The 15499-nt window shown below is 41.1% G+C and overlaps 1 protein-coding gene and 1 non-coding gene across 3 annotated transcripts in view; both read left to right on the forward strand.

Moving 5' to 3' along the window:
- Positions 1 to 15499, forward strand: part of LRRK1 (leucine rich repeat kinase 1) — a 127606-nt gene that overhangs the window by 36618 nt on the left and 75489 nt on the right. For both annotated transcript variants that reach the window (XM_040493807.1, XM_040493808.1), the window contains exons 2-3: positions 5005 to 5168; positions 13459 to 13630. In XM_040493807.1, the coding sequence (XP_040349741.1) occupies positions 5005 to 5168; positions 13459 to 13630 (336 nt within the window). The remainder of the gene's footprint in view (positions 1 to 5004; positions 5169 to 13458; positions 13631 to 15499) is intronic.
- LOC121042619 (U1 spliceosomal RNA) lies at positions 5824 to 5987 on the forward strand. Its single transcript, XR_005796336.1, has one exon. It is a non-coding gene; the product is annotated as a U1 spliceosomal RNA (small nuclear RNA).

Genomic DNA, 15499 nt, shown 5'->3' on the forward strand with positions numbered 1-15499 from the left:
TTTTTTTTTGAAACTGAATCATTCTAATGTTCTACAATTATTTTCCTAGTGGTTTTAGTGACTTATTTGGTATTTTATTGAAATAGGATACACTTTGGGTGTTTACATTTTTAATACGAATTTTACATCTGTATGAACAAAACACTTAGAGCTGTCACATTTTACTGCAGAGAAGAATAGAATTATGGACAATGGCTGATTAACAGGCACAAATCCCTGAATAATCTTGAGTGGTGTAAATACAGTCTTCCGCTTTAAGTTTAAATCAGAAGTCACCAGTTGTCAAATACAGAGTTGTAGTATTTGGGGGGAAAAGTAATATGAAAGTAAATATTTACCTCAAGAAAAGGTGTCTGATGGTGGGGAGGAAGGCTTCTGCTTTATTACATCATTAAGTTCTGTATTATTTTTTTTTTTCAGTGAGAATGTGCTCTTTTATTACTGGTGTAATTTCTTTAAGGTTTAAAACAAAATAGTCATCTATTTCCATTATGGGGAAATAAAGAACAAACATCTTTTCTAATTCCATTATTAATTCCACCCCAGCCCATCCTTGATACTAATTATTAGCCTTGTGGTCTTTTTTCTTTCAATTTAAATATATGCTAACCATTATTTTTATAATTTCAGGAAATTAAGAGAAGTTGGCAGATTAAATCAAATGCATGCACATTAGTGGATGTTTTCCTGCAATGTCCTTCCAACAATTTGAATGTGCCAGACCCCGCCCCAGCCCTCAGCATCAGTCACAGTGGACGTGCATTGTCCATGCAACCTAAGAAAATCAGATGCAGAACTGAAAACACCACAACGTTAAAAATTATATAAATAGAATTGAGTAGAGTCTTGGTTCCGATTGCATCATTTACTGCACATATGCTGCATTATTTAAAAATCAAGTTAAAGTAAAATCACCCTTGTAATTTGACATGCACCCTCTACCCTCTAGGTTCTGCCTTCTCAGTGTCACTCAATTGAGACTCAAAGGTGAACTGTTTTTATTTATGTTCCTAACGTGAACAGAAGAGGTCACTTTATACTTGCCTGTGTACACACACATACCACACACACACACACACACACACACACACACACACACACACTCATGCTTGTAATCTACAGAGATAAGGGAAATATTTGTTTAATTTTGAAAGATGGGCAATGACATAATTAAGTGCCCCTCCTGATGGATGCTGCTGCTGTTGATTTTACCTCCTTCTTGCAACCTGCCCATGCTTTTCTCCTCCCAGTCAGCTCTCTGATGTCCCAGGGTCTCTGATGGTAAATAATTAATGGGACAGTTAGCTTGTGTTGGGGAGCAAAGCTGTCTTACTCACAAGTGCAACCACTATACCCTGAGCCGTTTTGTGATTCCTCTTTACAAAAATACACAACCAAAGATCCCCAGTAATCTCCACTCAGACACAGCAGTCTTGCATTGGTGTTTTGGGAATGGTGCAGATGGTGTGTGATGCTTATCCCTTCCATGGATTTTTCAGAAGTGGATTTTCCATGGATTTTTTTGAAGTAGTGGAAGTCATGGCTTAGAATCAGCTGTAAAGACCCCGAACAGTGTCAAGCGCCTTTACTGTAAGCCCTTGTCTTTGCCTTTCTACAGAGCAGGATTTTTCGGCCCTGATGGTGGCGCTTACATAGTGTGCCATATGGTCGGCCCTGCATTTAGGGTATGATATTTTGATTCACTTCTGTACATTTTGTTACAAAAACAAACAAGCAAACAAAAAAACGTAAATGTGAAGTTGAAAGAATTGAACCATGTACATCCATTACCCACTACCTAAATTCTACCATTAACATTTTCTAAAGTTGCTCTCTCACATTCTATCCGTATCTGTATCCCTGTGTCCATCCATCAATCCAATATTTTCGGTACATTTCAAAGAAACTTGCAAGCATCTGTACACATCACCCTCAAAATCTTCAGCACTTATGTTATTAACTACAGTCCAATATTGTTGATAGTGCTTGTGGGTAAAATCCATATAGAGCAAAATGCACAAGTCTTCATTAGACTGTTTGATAAGCTTTGACAAGTAACAAACAGCAATTTTCTCATGCCCCCGCCCTGGTAAACTTCATGCTTGCCCCTGCCCCCCAGGAACCACCATTCTGATTTTTTTTCACCCATCGATTACAACAGCATATAAACGGAATCATTTTGTGATCAGTCTTTCACTCAGCATTATGTTTTGAGACTGCCTGTCACTTATTTCATGGATCAGTAGTTCATTCCTTTTTATAGCTGAGTAGTTACTAAACCACCGTAGTTGTTTATCCGTCCTTCTGTTGATGGACACGTGCTATTTACAGTTTGGAAACAGTATGAATGAAGCTGCTGTGAACATTCTTGGATAAGCTTTTTAGACATATTTCTCTTGGCTAAATATCTGAAAACAGAATTGCTGGATCATAGGGTAGCTGTATGTTTAGTTTTATAAGAAACCACCAGACTTGTTTCCATTTTACACTCCATTTGTGCCATTTTACACTCCAGCCAATGAAGCATGAGTGTTCTGGTTGCTCCATAATCTCACTAAATATTGTAAGTCTTCTTAAATTTTGGTGATTCTGGTGGGAGTATAGCTGTGTCTGCTTCTGGTTTTAATTAGCATCTGTCCGATAATTAGTGATATTGAGCTTTTTGAATATTTTTAATATCCTCTGCTGTTCCAATCTTTGCCCATTTTTAATTGGGCTGTCCTTTATTACTGAGTTTTGGAATCATTTTTGTATTCTGGATACCATTCTATTTTTTTCTTGATTTACGTTTGGTAAATATTTTCTTCCAGTATACAAGTTGCCTTTTCACTTTTAAACGGTAGCTCAATCTTCTGATGAGCAAAAGTTCTAAAATTTGGTGAAGTCTAATTTAGTAATTTTTCCTATCATGGTTATTGCCTTCTGTGTCCCATCTAAGAAATCTTTACTTACTCTCAAGACATAAATATATTCTCTTATGTCTGTTTTTCTAGAAGTTCCATAATTTTAACCTTTATGTTAGGTCCATGGTCTGTCTCAAATTAATGTGTTGGGGGAGGGGGGCGGGGGTGAGAAGTAGGAGTCCAAGTTTCTTTTTATTCATTGTGGGTGTCCAGTTGTTCCAGCACCATTTGTTGAAAAGACTGCTTTTCTCATTGTATTTCTTTGGCACTCTTGCAAAAATCAATTGAATGTACAAGTATGGGTACATTTCTCAATTCTCTATGCTGTTCCATGGGTTTATTTGTCTATACTGGTACCACAATGCCTTGATTACTGTAGCTTTATAGTAAGTCTTGACATCACATGGTATCTATCTTCCAGGTCTCTTCTTTTTCAAGATTACTTTGGATATTTAAAATCCTTTGAATTTCCATACAGATTTGAAGGTCAGATTGTTAATTTATACCCCCCAAAACCTATAAAAATTATGGCTGGGATTTTATTCAATCTGTAGATAAAATTGAGAAGAATTGACCTGCTAATAATATTGATTTTTCTAATCCATGAACATGGAATGTCTTTTCATTTATAGAGGTCTTCCCATCTTTGGTTAAATTTGTTTCTAAGTGCATAAATGTATGTTATTATAAATATATATTTTTTTAGTTGTCCAAATGTCAGCTGGTATAATGTGATTCACTTCTGTGATATGAGAGTTTGGAAGCCAACCTTGCCCCGCATTATTTTCATGTGAGAAGAAGCTTCTTTTATTCATTCCTTCAAAGAGGTAGCAGAGACATGGAGGAGGTTCACCCTAGCCTGAGAGCTAGGGGTCCAAACTTCAGTTCAGGTTTGCCTTTTACTGACTATGTGAACTTGGCCAAGCATGGTAGGATTCTCTCCCTATTTCATTCAACACATTCAGAACATAACTCCTCATTCATTGTGGTATTTTCAGTAATATTTATAGAGGTAAAACTTTTAACTCTGATTCACTTGCACATTTGGAAATCTGGTAGAAGCCTTGAATTTTCTCCTCAGAAGAATGTACACACACACACACATGTGCATGTGCGTGTGCACACACACACAGACACACACACACACACACAGAGTTTTGTGTCCAATTTAGGATGTTCAGGCAACCTCGGAAGGCTGTTCATCAACCTTTGAGGTCCACAAAACCCCTGTTCTAAAGGGAGAGCTCAATGAGGGTAGGAGCTGACTTACTTTACTTATACATCTTCAGCACCCAGTATGGTGCTCAGCCAATCATGACTGCTCAGTGAATGCCCCATCATTGCTGCAACATGCCTGCTGCAAAGCTCGCCATTTTTCCCAAGTAGCACAGCCAGTGTCACAATTAGAGGACAGCAAGATATTGCCTGATGGATGAGCCACATTTCAGATAACCAGACTGGCAGAGTCAAGAGATATCTTAGGGACACCCTGGGCCAGTCACACTAGTGGTCCAATGGCGTCCCAAGGCCTAGAGTTTCAGAGGATCGCCAAGATCAGAATGTGGCATATTTGTGCAGGGGCAAGTATGGATGAGGGCTGCTGATTCTAAATCCCACACCCTTAGTGGGGTTTTCTAGGCAGAGTGAGTATAAATTTCCAAATCCTGAATATTAGACCTGTCTTTCTTCCACCACTAGATACTATACCCCTGTGAGGGAAACAGAAGGGGAACAATTTGGCTGGACTTTCAGCTCTCCCACCAAACCCCTACTTTTCTGTCGCTGTCAGTGAGATCAGCCTGGCAGTTCCCAGCCAGGCAGCTGCCATAGGTGCCCTGGATCCACTCCATGGCAGGACAGTGTTGCTGCACAGACAGCCTGACTCAGCACCAGCCCCAGACAGAAAGTCCCTCCCACAGGGCTGCAGATCCCGGGGTCTGCTGTCCTTGGTGACACTGGCATTATTTCAGGGCAACCCTTTTCTCTTCCTAAAGCCCCAGATTTATTTCATGGAGAGCTCATCCTGCTGTCCTCTCCGTGATTCCCATGAGCGGCACGGGCAAGTGATGGTGACATTGTGTGTGTGCTTCCGTCCACCCAGGTGCTGGGGACATGGGCAGCAAACCGTCCACACCAGGCAGTGACCCCACAGCGCGGTGCCCGGGGACGGAGGGCATTCACGCTGCATACAAGCAAGGAGACCCCAGCAGGGCCCGGCACTTGCTCCAGGAGGCTTGTGATGACAGCACATCCCAGCTAGAGAAGGTAGGGTCAACGCCGGCTCCTTCAACCAGACTGGGGATCTGGCTTGGATGAAGGTTATCATTCAGATTATTTCCTTGTTGTCCTCTAATCATAGTGGGGATTTTTTTTACCTCATTTCACGTGTAAACTTAATGGCTGCCAGTCTTGTCAAGCCAGTTCTCAGCCTGCCACTATCTATGCACACCCTTTCACCTTCCCAGGAACTGAAATGTGAACAACAAAAGGCCAGTCTGAAGGTTTAATGTACTGTATTCCTCTACATTTCTTTTCCATTATGAAAATAGCGCAAGCTAACAAGAAAATTTAGAAAAATGTAAAAGTAGAGAGGAAAAGAATAAGAAAGTAACCATATTCCTAATGCAGCCAAATAGTCCCACTTAACAATTTCATTATTTTTTCTCTCCATTTGCTGATCTGTACGTACATTGTTGTTTCTAACAGAGATAAAGTCATTTTGTGTATATAGTTTTGCATGCTGCTTTTTCTCACCTAATATTATATCAAGCATTTTCCATATGATTATAAATTCGTGTGTGCTTTAAAGCAAGAAAGGTGTTTACACTTCACTTTAACTGGTGAAATGTTGAAACCGGTAGACTTGGTTAAGCTGTGTGTAACACCCAGAGCAACCACTTTAAAAACTATACAAAGAGGTACACTTACCTGGCAAGGGAGATACCATGATCATGAAGATGGTTTTCCCAGGGTGAGGCTCATCCATTGCACTCCGGATGTACTAAGCCCTGCGATTTCCCTAAATGTGGGAAACTGGACTACATAATTTGTGGTAGTGGGGGACTGCATTCGCACTTTCCCCTGAAAAGAAACAAAACAAAACCATACAAAGAAGTATACTCAAAAACACTATTGACCAATCAAAATGGGATTTGAAAAATGTTTAAGAAGCTCACAGGAAGGCAGGAAAATAATCAGAAAAATGAAAGAGTAAACAAAACAAAACAATGCATGGCAGACCTTAGCTTTAATATGTAAGTAACTATATTAACATAAATTTTCCAAAAACATAAACTTTAAGAGACTGCAGAGTAGATCAAAAAAATAAATAAATAAACAAAAGGGGTGCCTGGGTGGCTCAGTCGGTTAAGTGGCCAACTTCGGCTCAGGTCATGATCTCGCGGTCAGTGAGTTCAAGCCCCACGTCGGGCTCTGTGCTGACGGCTCAGAGCCTGGAGCCTGTTTCGGATTCTGTGTCTCCCTTTCTCTGACCCTCCCCCATTCATGCTCTGTCTCTGTCTCAAAAATAAATAAACGTTAAAAAATAATAAAATAATTAAAAATAAATAAATAACCATGAGCAGGTATATTCTGCCTATGGGAAAATCACTCCAAAGAGGATATATGTGGGTTGAAAGTAAATGGATAGAAAAAGATATACCATGCAAATATTAATCAAAAGAAAGGAGTGGCTAAGTATCAGATAAAATAGACTTCAGACTAAAGGAAGTTGCCATGGACAGGGAGGAATATTTCATAACGTTGAAGGAGTCAGTCCATCAAGAAGACATAGGAATCCTAAATGTGCATGCACCAAACAACAGAGCTGTAAAATATGTGAAACAAAAACTGGCATAACTGAAAGGAGAACGAGATAAATCCACAATAATAATTGGAGACTTATAGTTTGACACCCTCTCTCAACAAATGATAGAACAACTAGGCAGAAAATCAGTAAGGATACAGAACTTCACACCATCAGCCCACAGAATCAAACTGACATTTATAAAACATTCCACACAACAAGAGCAGAATGCACATTCTTTTCAAGTGTCCACAGAGAATATCTCTAGATAGACTGCACATCCTAGGCCATAAGATAAACCTCATCACATTTAAAAGAATTAAAATCAGACAGAATATGTTCTCTAACTTCAGTGGAATCAAACTGGAAATTAATAGCAAAAAGATAATAGGAAAATCTCCAAGCACCTGGAAGCTAACCACAGACTTTTAAATTACCCATGGATCAAAGACAAGGTCTCAAGGGCAATTTAAAAAATACTTTTAACTGAACAAAAATGAAAATACAACATGTCAAAATTTGTGGGATGTAGCTAAGGCAGTGCAGAGAGGGAAATTTATAGCACTAACTACTTACATTAACAAAGAGGAGAAGTCTCAAATTAATGATCCAAAACTTCCACCTAAAGGAGCTATAAGAAGAGCAAAATAAATCCAAATCAAGTGGGAGAAAGGAAATACTAAAATTAAGAGTAGAAAAATGATGAAATTTAAACAGAAAAACAATAGAAAAAGTCAGTGAAAAAAAGGTAATTTTTTGAAAAGATCAACAAAATTGACAAACCTCTAGGAAAACTAACATAAGACAAGAGAAAAATATCTAATATCAGGAAGGAAACAAGTAATGGCACTACATACCCTACAAATATCAAAAGGATTGTAAAGGAACAACTCTATACACATAAATTTGACAACTTAGATGAAATGGACCAATCCTGGAAAAGTACAAACTATAACTCACCACTATAAAATACGTACATGATTTTAATAGCCCTTTAACTATTAAGGAAATTCAATTCACAAGTTAAAACCTCCTAAAAAGAAATCTATAAGGGGGCCTGGGTGGCTCAGTCAGGTAAGCAACAGACTTCAGCTCAGGTCATGATCTCATGGTTCACGGGTTCAAGCCCCACATTGAGCTCTGTGCTGACATGACAGCTCAGAGCCTGGAGCCTGCTTCAGATTCTGTGTGTGTGTCTCTCTCTGCCCCTCCCCTGCTCATGCTCTCTCTCTGTCTCTCAGAAACAAACATTTTAAAAAATTAAAAAAAAAAAAAGAAATCTATAGACCCAGATACCTCCATGGGAGAATTCTACCAAATGTTTAAAAAAGAATTAACACCAACTCTACGAATACTTTTCAACACTTCTGTGAGTCCAATATACCTGATACCCAAACCAGACAAAGACAGTACAAAACAGAAAAGTACAGACTGAGCCATCATGAATATAGATGCAAAAATTCTTAACATATTACAAATAGATTTCAACAATATATGAAAAGAGTTAAACACCATGATCAAGTGGGATTTATTCTAGAGATACAAGACTGGTTCAGTACAGTACTCAATAATCAGCCAATATAATCCTCCATATTAATAGACTGCTACAGACTGAATGTGTCCCCCCAAAATGCCTATGTTGAATAAAGTGATGGTGTTTGGAGTTGAGGCTTCTGGAAGGTGATTAGGTCATAACGCTGGAGCTCTTATGAATGGGGTTAGTGCTCTTATTAAATAGATCCCACAGACCTCCCTAGTCCTATTCTGCCATGTAAGACAGAAGAGATCAGCCACTGGGAGGAAGGCCCTCATCTGACCACATTGGCACCATAATCTCAAACATCCAGCCTCCAAAACTGTAAGAAATAAATTTTTGTTATTTTTCTGCCACTCAGTCTGTGGTATTTTGTTATATCAGTTTGAATGGATTAAGGCTTAAAGTGAAGAAGAAAAAAATCACATTATCATATCACTTGATGCAGAAAAAACATTTGACTAAATTTAATACCCTCATGATAAAAACTCTTAGAAAATTAAGAATGGAGGGGAGCTTCCTCAGCCTGATGAATATCTACAGAAACCTACAACAAACTTCATACCTGATGGTGAAAGACTGATTTACCCCTAAATTGGGAATAAGACAAGGATATCTATTCTCAATGTAATACTGGAAGTTTTATTTGAGAATAATTATATAAAATTATATTCAATATATTACTGGGAGTTCTGGCCAATGCAGTAAGACAAGAAAATGAAATAAAAGGCATACACATCTGAAAGAAAAATAAAACGATCTCTTTTTGCAGATGACATGACAGTCTACATAGAAAATCCAAAAAAGAAATTATCCATAAAAGAAAAAATTGACAAATTAACAACTTTTGCTTTGAGAAAGACCCTGTTAAGAGAGAGAAAAGAGGGGCGCCTGGGTGGCGCAGTCGGTTAAGCGTCCGACTTCAGCCAGGTCACGATCTCGCGGTCCGTGAGTTCGAGCCCCGCGTCAGGCTCTGGGCTGATGGCTCAGAGCCTGGAGCCTGTTTCCGATTCTGTGTCTCCCTCTCTCTCTGCCCCTCCCCCGTTCATGCTCTGTCTCTCTCTATCCCAAAAATAAATAAACGTTGAAAAAAAAAAAAAGAGAGAGAGAAAAGATAAGCTACAGGCTTGGAGAAAATACTTGCAAATCACATATCTGACAAAGGACTCATCTCTGATTTATACATAAAAAATCTCCCAACATTCAACATAAAAGGCAAACAATCCAGTTAAGTAATGTAGGAAATAGATGAAGAAACATTTTGTGGAAGAGTATATACAAATGGCCAATAAATCCATGAGAAGATGTTCAACATCATTAGCCACTAGGGAAATGCAAATTAAGACACAATGGAATATAACTACATATTGATTAGAATGTCTAAAATTTAAAAAAATAGAATGCCAAATTCTGATGAGGATGTAGAGAAACTATCTCTCATTCATTATGGTGAGAATATTTCCATTCCGGAAAATAGTTTGGCAGTTTCTTTAAAAACAAAAACACACTTACATTATGACCCAGCAAGTGCACTCCTGAGCGTTTAACCTAGGGAAATGAAAACTTATGTGTGCACAGAAATCTGTGCATGATTTGTTCTTAGCAGTTCTACTTGTAATAGGAACTAGATACTACATAAAACTCTTAGCAGATGAGTGGTTATACATACAATGGAATATAATATAAAAGTATACTACACATATATAAAATGTAATATATAGTATAAATATATTAAAATATAAATATGATACTAAGTAACACAAAGAAACTCTTTGAAATATGCAGCCATTCAGGTGGATCTCAAGGGCATTATGCTGAGCAGGATATTAAAAAAGAAACAATCTCACAAGGTCACATTCTGTATGATTCCATTCGTATATAAACATTCTCAAAATGGCAAAATTATAGATATGGAAGAGACATTTGTGGCTGCTGGGGTTAGTGATGGTGGAGGGCAGTAAGGTGAGTGTGACAGTAAAGCGGGGAAGGGGAGGCTGGAGAGACTGGTCTCACAATGGAGTAGTTCTGTATCTTTTTTTTTTTTTTAAGTTTTTTAGTGTTTATTTTTGAGAGAGAGTGGGGAGGGGCAAAGAGAGAGGGAGACACAGAATCTGAAGCAGGCTCCGGGCTCCAAGCTGTCAGCACAGATCTCGATGCAGGGCTCGAACCCACAAACCTCGAGATCATGACCCAAGCCTAAGTCCGATGCTTAACCGGCTGAGCTACTCAGGCACCCCGGAGTAGTTCTGTATCTTGATCACAGTGGTGTTTGCACAAGTGCAGAGTGATATACCCACATTGTACTAACATCAAATTACTGGGTTTGATCTTGAAGTACAGTTGTGTAAGGTGTCACCATCGAGGGAAACTGAGTTAAGGAAACATGGATGCTCCTCAAGACTGTCTTTGCAACTTCCAATGAGTGTCTACTTCAAAGCAAACAGAAAAAAAAAAAAATAAGTGAAGTCTAATTCCACTTTTATAACATTTAAAAACTGGCCAAGAATGAATCTGTGGTGTTAAAAGTCAGGATAGTGGTTATTTCAGGTAGGACAGTGACTAGAAGGGGGACTTTGGAGCACAGATAATCTTAGGTTCCGTGGTCTGGATGTCCATTACATGAATGTGCTCATTTATAACAGTTCATGAAACTGAACACAGAATTTGTGTCCTTGTCTGTAGGTGTATTATATGCCAATAAAATTATAATGACTGCAGGTGCCTGGGTGGCTCAGTCGGTTAAGCATTCGACTTCAGCTCAGGTCATGATCTCAAGGTTCATAAGTTCAAGCCCCATGTCAGGCTCTGTGCTAACAGCTCAGAGCCTGGAGCCTGCTTTGGATTGTATGCCTCCCTCTGTCTGCCCCTTCCCTGCTCGTGCTCTCTCTTTTTGTCTCAAAAATAAATAAACATTAATTTTTTTTTTTAAGTTACAATGACTAAAGTAAAAAAATAGTTGGTTTCATGTGGGATTACCCATGTGTTGATATGGATGAACATGTTCTGGAAGGCTGTGTAAAAGCACTTTCCTTTGCAAAAGGGCATTGGGAAGTAGAGGTATGGAGGGAGGCCTCCTTTTTTATTTTATACTTTTCTGTGCTATTTGAATTAAAATAAATACACACTATAGAACCTCTGGGCTGTCTCTAGCCAGAGTGCCAGCCCTGACCTTTCCTGCCTTCTGGTTCCTCTTGGCTTCAGGCTGACTCCTAGGAAATTACCACTTCATGAGGATGGGGCTTTTAAGCCTCCAACCCACTAGCATCTAGACAGCTGTTGGTTGTGTGCAGTGAGTCATTTAATCAATCCCTGTGGTTTTTCTCCCTAATGCAAGTGCTTTCCTGGAATGGCAGGCCTCCCGGGCCCCACCCCGGGCAGATTGGCAGGCCAGTGGGTTTTGCTTTTTCGGTCATATTGAATGAGTATGTCACATCACCAGCTCATTCACTCTCCTTCAGAGCCCAGGCCTCCCTCCAGGTCCCACGGTTCCTGGGAAGTCTTGGGTAGAAGGGGGAGAACATAGGTTTGGGGCTAGACAGACCCCAGTTCAAATCCTGGATAGTTCTGCAGACTGTAAATTCCCTCGCTGTGGGCAAGCCTTCATTTCCTCACCCACAAGATGGATATACAGTGTGAAAATAAATAAAAGAAACCTCACTTAAACTGGAGTCTGGAAGCCCTGAAGGGGAGTTCTCACGCACTATCACTCACCTTCAGAAGCAAACCCTGCATTCTCCAAGGAGGCTTACTTACCACACCGCAGCTGGAGGAAGGAAGAATTTCTCCTTGCCCAGCAACAGCCCAGCCAATGGGAACTCAGTGAAACACCCTCCCAGCTTCTTCCTTTTTCCCTTGTAAAAGTAAGCCCCTCTCTTCTGTTCTCCAGACTTGGCTATGGTTCACTGTAGTTGGCTTGTCCTGAATTGCAATTTCTCTGCTATTCCCAAATAAACCCATTTTGCAGGTAAAATAAATGGCTCTTTACTTTTTAATTTTAAGTCTATTTATTTATTTTTGAGAGGTGAGGGGGAGGAGGAGCAGCAAGAAAGAGCATCCCAAGCTGTGAGAACAGAGCCTGACGCGGGGCTCGATCCCACAAACCGCAAGATCAATACCTGAGCCGAAATCCAGAGTCAGACACTTAACTGACTGAGCCACCCAGCCACCCCAGGCTCTTTTCTTTTTTTAAGATCAACAACAAATACAGTCCTCACAAGACTGTTATCAGGATGAAGTGTGACCATGTAAATAGGATGTTCAGTGCATGATAAGAGCTTAATATATCTGTCCCCATCCCTGGGATTCTGTTGACCCATCCCTGTCCATCTCACCCTACAGTGACTCTGAAAGCACAGGTTTCCTAACCTGTTCAGCAAGCAAAATGTGCTCTTTCATGCCACGGATTGGTTCTGGCACCCTCAGTGCTCATCCCAGCTTCTTACACACAGTAGTGTGTCCTCAGTAAATGTCAGTGATGGCACAGACTGCCTCAGTGCCGATGTGGGTTCTGCGTGCACCTCCTTGAACACCGCTGATGCCCAAGTCCATGGGGAATAGTCAAGTTCCAGGAGGACTTCACGTTTCAGTAATGCAGTCACACGCTGCACATGCCAATCCAGCGTTCTTTCGGCAGCCCCGGTGAGCCCACGAAAAGCCAAGGCCATTTTTATAGTCTTTGAGAGCCATTTCCTAGCTGTGTGATCACAGGCAAGCTACAAAACCCCTCTGAACCTCCACGTCCTGGTCCATGTGTTAGTATTCTGCCTCAGATGGGGATACTCACACGGTCCCCATCCTCGTGAAGCTTATGCTGTCCCAAAGAAACGGAATGGGAGCCACATTTATATCAAGTTGTCTAGCAGTCACATTCAAAAACAGAAACAGATGAAATATCAACCGTATATTTTATTTAATCCGAATGTATTAAAGATCATTTCAACACGTGATCAATATAAAAATTATTGACGAGGTCGTTGACAGTTTTGGACTGAGTCTTTGAAAATTGCGTGTGATTTTATGCTCCCGGCTCCTCTCACTTTGTGTGAGCCCTCAATTGCAAGTCCCCAACACCCACATGCGACCCATAGTGCCATCCCAGACAGCACAGCCCAGTCTTGCCCACGGACTTGGCGAGGCATTTCGAGTTGATTCTCTTGGTACTTCCTAACAGCACCCAGCTCCCCAAAGTCCTATTGTTCCTGCTCTGTTTTGAGCAGGGCCGGCTTCTGAGCATCTCAGCGGCCTATGGGGATCTGGAGACCGTCCGATACCTTCTCACCGAGAGACGGGTGGAGCTGCCCACGGAGCCCACCGATGACAACCCAGCTGTGGTGGCAGCTCATTTTGGGCACACTGACGTCGTGCAGGAATTGCTTGAATCTTTGCCAGGTAAATGCCAGGGTGTGAGTTTCTTGGCTACCTCTCAGGACACCCTCTTCTTAGGAATCAGATCGGCATGCGGGGAGGCGGGGGGGGGGGTTTGGGGGGAGGCGGGGGAGGGCTTCCCCTCCAAATGCTGGTTTCTTCACACTTTTACCAAAGCAGGAGCTCCAGAAATCTGGGGCATCAAACTGACAACCAAAGTCAAAACTGCCTGCCAATGGCAACACCACATCCCACATCTCACTCCCTTTAGCTCAGGAGGTAAATGTTCTCATGCCATATTTGATAAGGAATGTGGATCTATGTCCCTTTTTTAAAAAAAATTAAAAGGTTATATTCTTTAAAGCAGTTTTAGATTTTCAGAAATACTGATTTGAAAGGACAGGGAATTCTCATATACCCCCCTGCAAAAAGTTCCCCTGCTATTTTTACTTTGTATCAGTGTCATACATTTGTTACAACTGAGGAACTTGAGAGACATGGAGACTTTCAAAAGGTGGTCCCAGCTCTTTCAGAGCTCCTGGTCAAGCCGAGGAAATCAAAACAGAACCGAGTAACTCCGTGCAGTGTAACGGTGCTGAGGTTGAAGTATTTACACAGTGGTCTGTGTAAATACACAGACACAAAGGGAATGTCTTGTCTGGGCACAGGGCAGGGTCTTCATAAGGAGATGACATCTGAGCTGGGTTTTGCAGGGTGAGTAGGAGTTTAGTTGGCAGACAAGAGAAGGAAGGGCTGAGGTTGCCTACTTTTGCAGAGAAGGGGCCTGAGCAATGGCTGGACCTGAGCATTGTTTTCAGCTGCTCTTGGGGCATCCTATCTTCAACCCAACTAGGGACAGAGTTGCTGAGGACTGAAGGAGTCTAGAGCATTGTTCTGGAACCTGCAGGAAGTGCAGAGATGGGCGGAACAGTGTGTGTGTGTCCCTGTGAATTCCCAAACTGGAGGGGAGGGCAGCCATTGTTAGGAGTAATGTAAGACCAGAAGACACACAAGACACAACTAGAGAACAAGGGAGGGTTTGAGAAGAGGAGATTCGAGGCTCGCAGGGGGTGGGTACATCATTATGTAATTTCTGGTCTCTGTAGCTGAGCAGAGATAGCGCAAGGGAGGAAGAGGCCAGATGGAGACCAAAATGGGGCTCTCTCTGAGTATCACTGGATTGGGACTTCAGAAAATACACGTAGGGGTTTCATATGGTTCAGAAAGAACCCTTTGGTTTCACGTGTTTAAACCTTTTAGTTTTGCATGGCTTAATCCTTGACTTTGCCATTTACTGTGGGACATTTGGCAAGTTCCCAGACCTCTCTGAGCTTTGAGTTCCTCATTTGAAAATCATAGCTTTGAAATATAGCCTGATACAGCTTCCTAAGACTGGTGTACATCCATCCTCAACAGCAGTTAGCAGCATGATGACTCGATTTCTCGTCTCTAGATATCCTGGCGGTAAATGAGTTAGGGATCACTTGTTAATATGTGTTCAAGTACCACCTCCTTTGAGTTGTTAATTCTAGTTACCAGAGGGAGAAGATGGGACATTTATTTACCATCTGCTGTAGCCCAGGCACTGCACCAGATGCCCTTTGTGCTGAATCTTCATTTCTTCCACCCCCTCCTCACCCCTATGTCCTGGTCAATTTCTTACCATGGAGGGGAGGGTCCCCATCTCCATGCTTGGGACCACTTTGGTTCCTAAGGACTTTCAGCCTCTGGAAATGAGACAGTGTTATAGTGCACTTGGCAAGTGTCAATGTGGAAGATGAGATCATTTTTCCATGGTAGCTACATCTAAAAGGCATTGCATTCCTTTGAACTTGAAGATATTGTAACACTTTAGCCCACACTGTCTCTGTTCATTCAGTGGGCTAAATGTTA

The sequence above is a fragment of the Herpailurus yagouaroundi genome, unplaced genomic scaffold (genome assembly GCF_014898765.1).
Source record: "Herpailurus yagouaroundi ecotype Mexico unplaced genomic scaffold, PumYag 185, whole genome shotgun sequence".
Taxonomy (NCBI): Eukaryota; Metazoa; Chordata; class Mammalia; order Carnivora; family Felidae; genus Herpailurus; species Herpailurus yagouaroundi.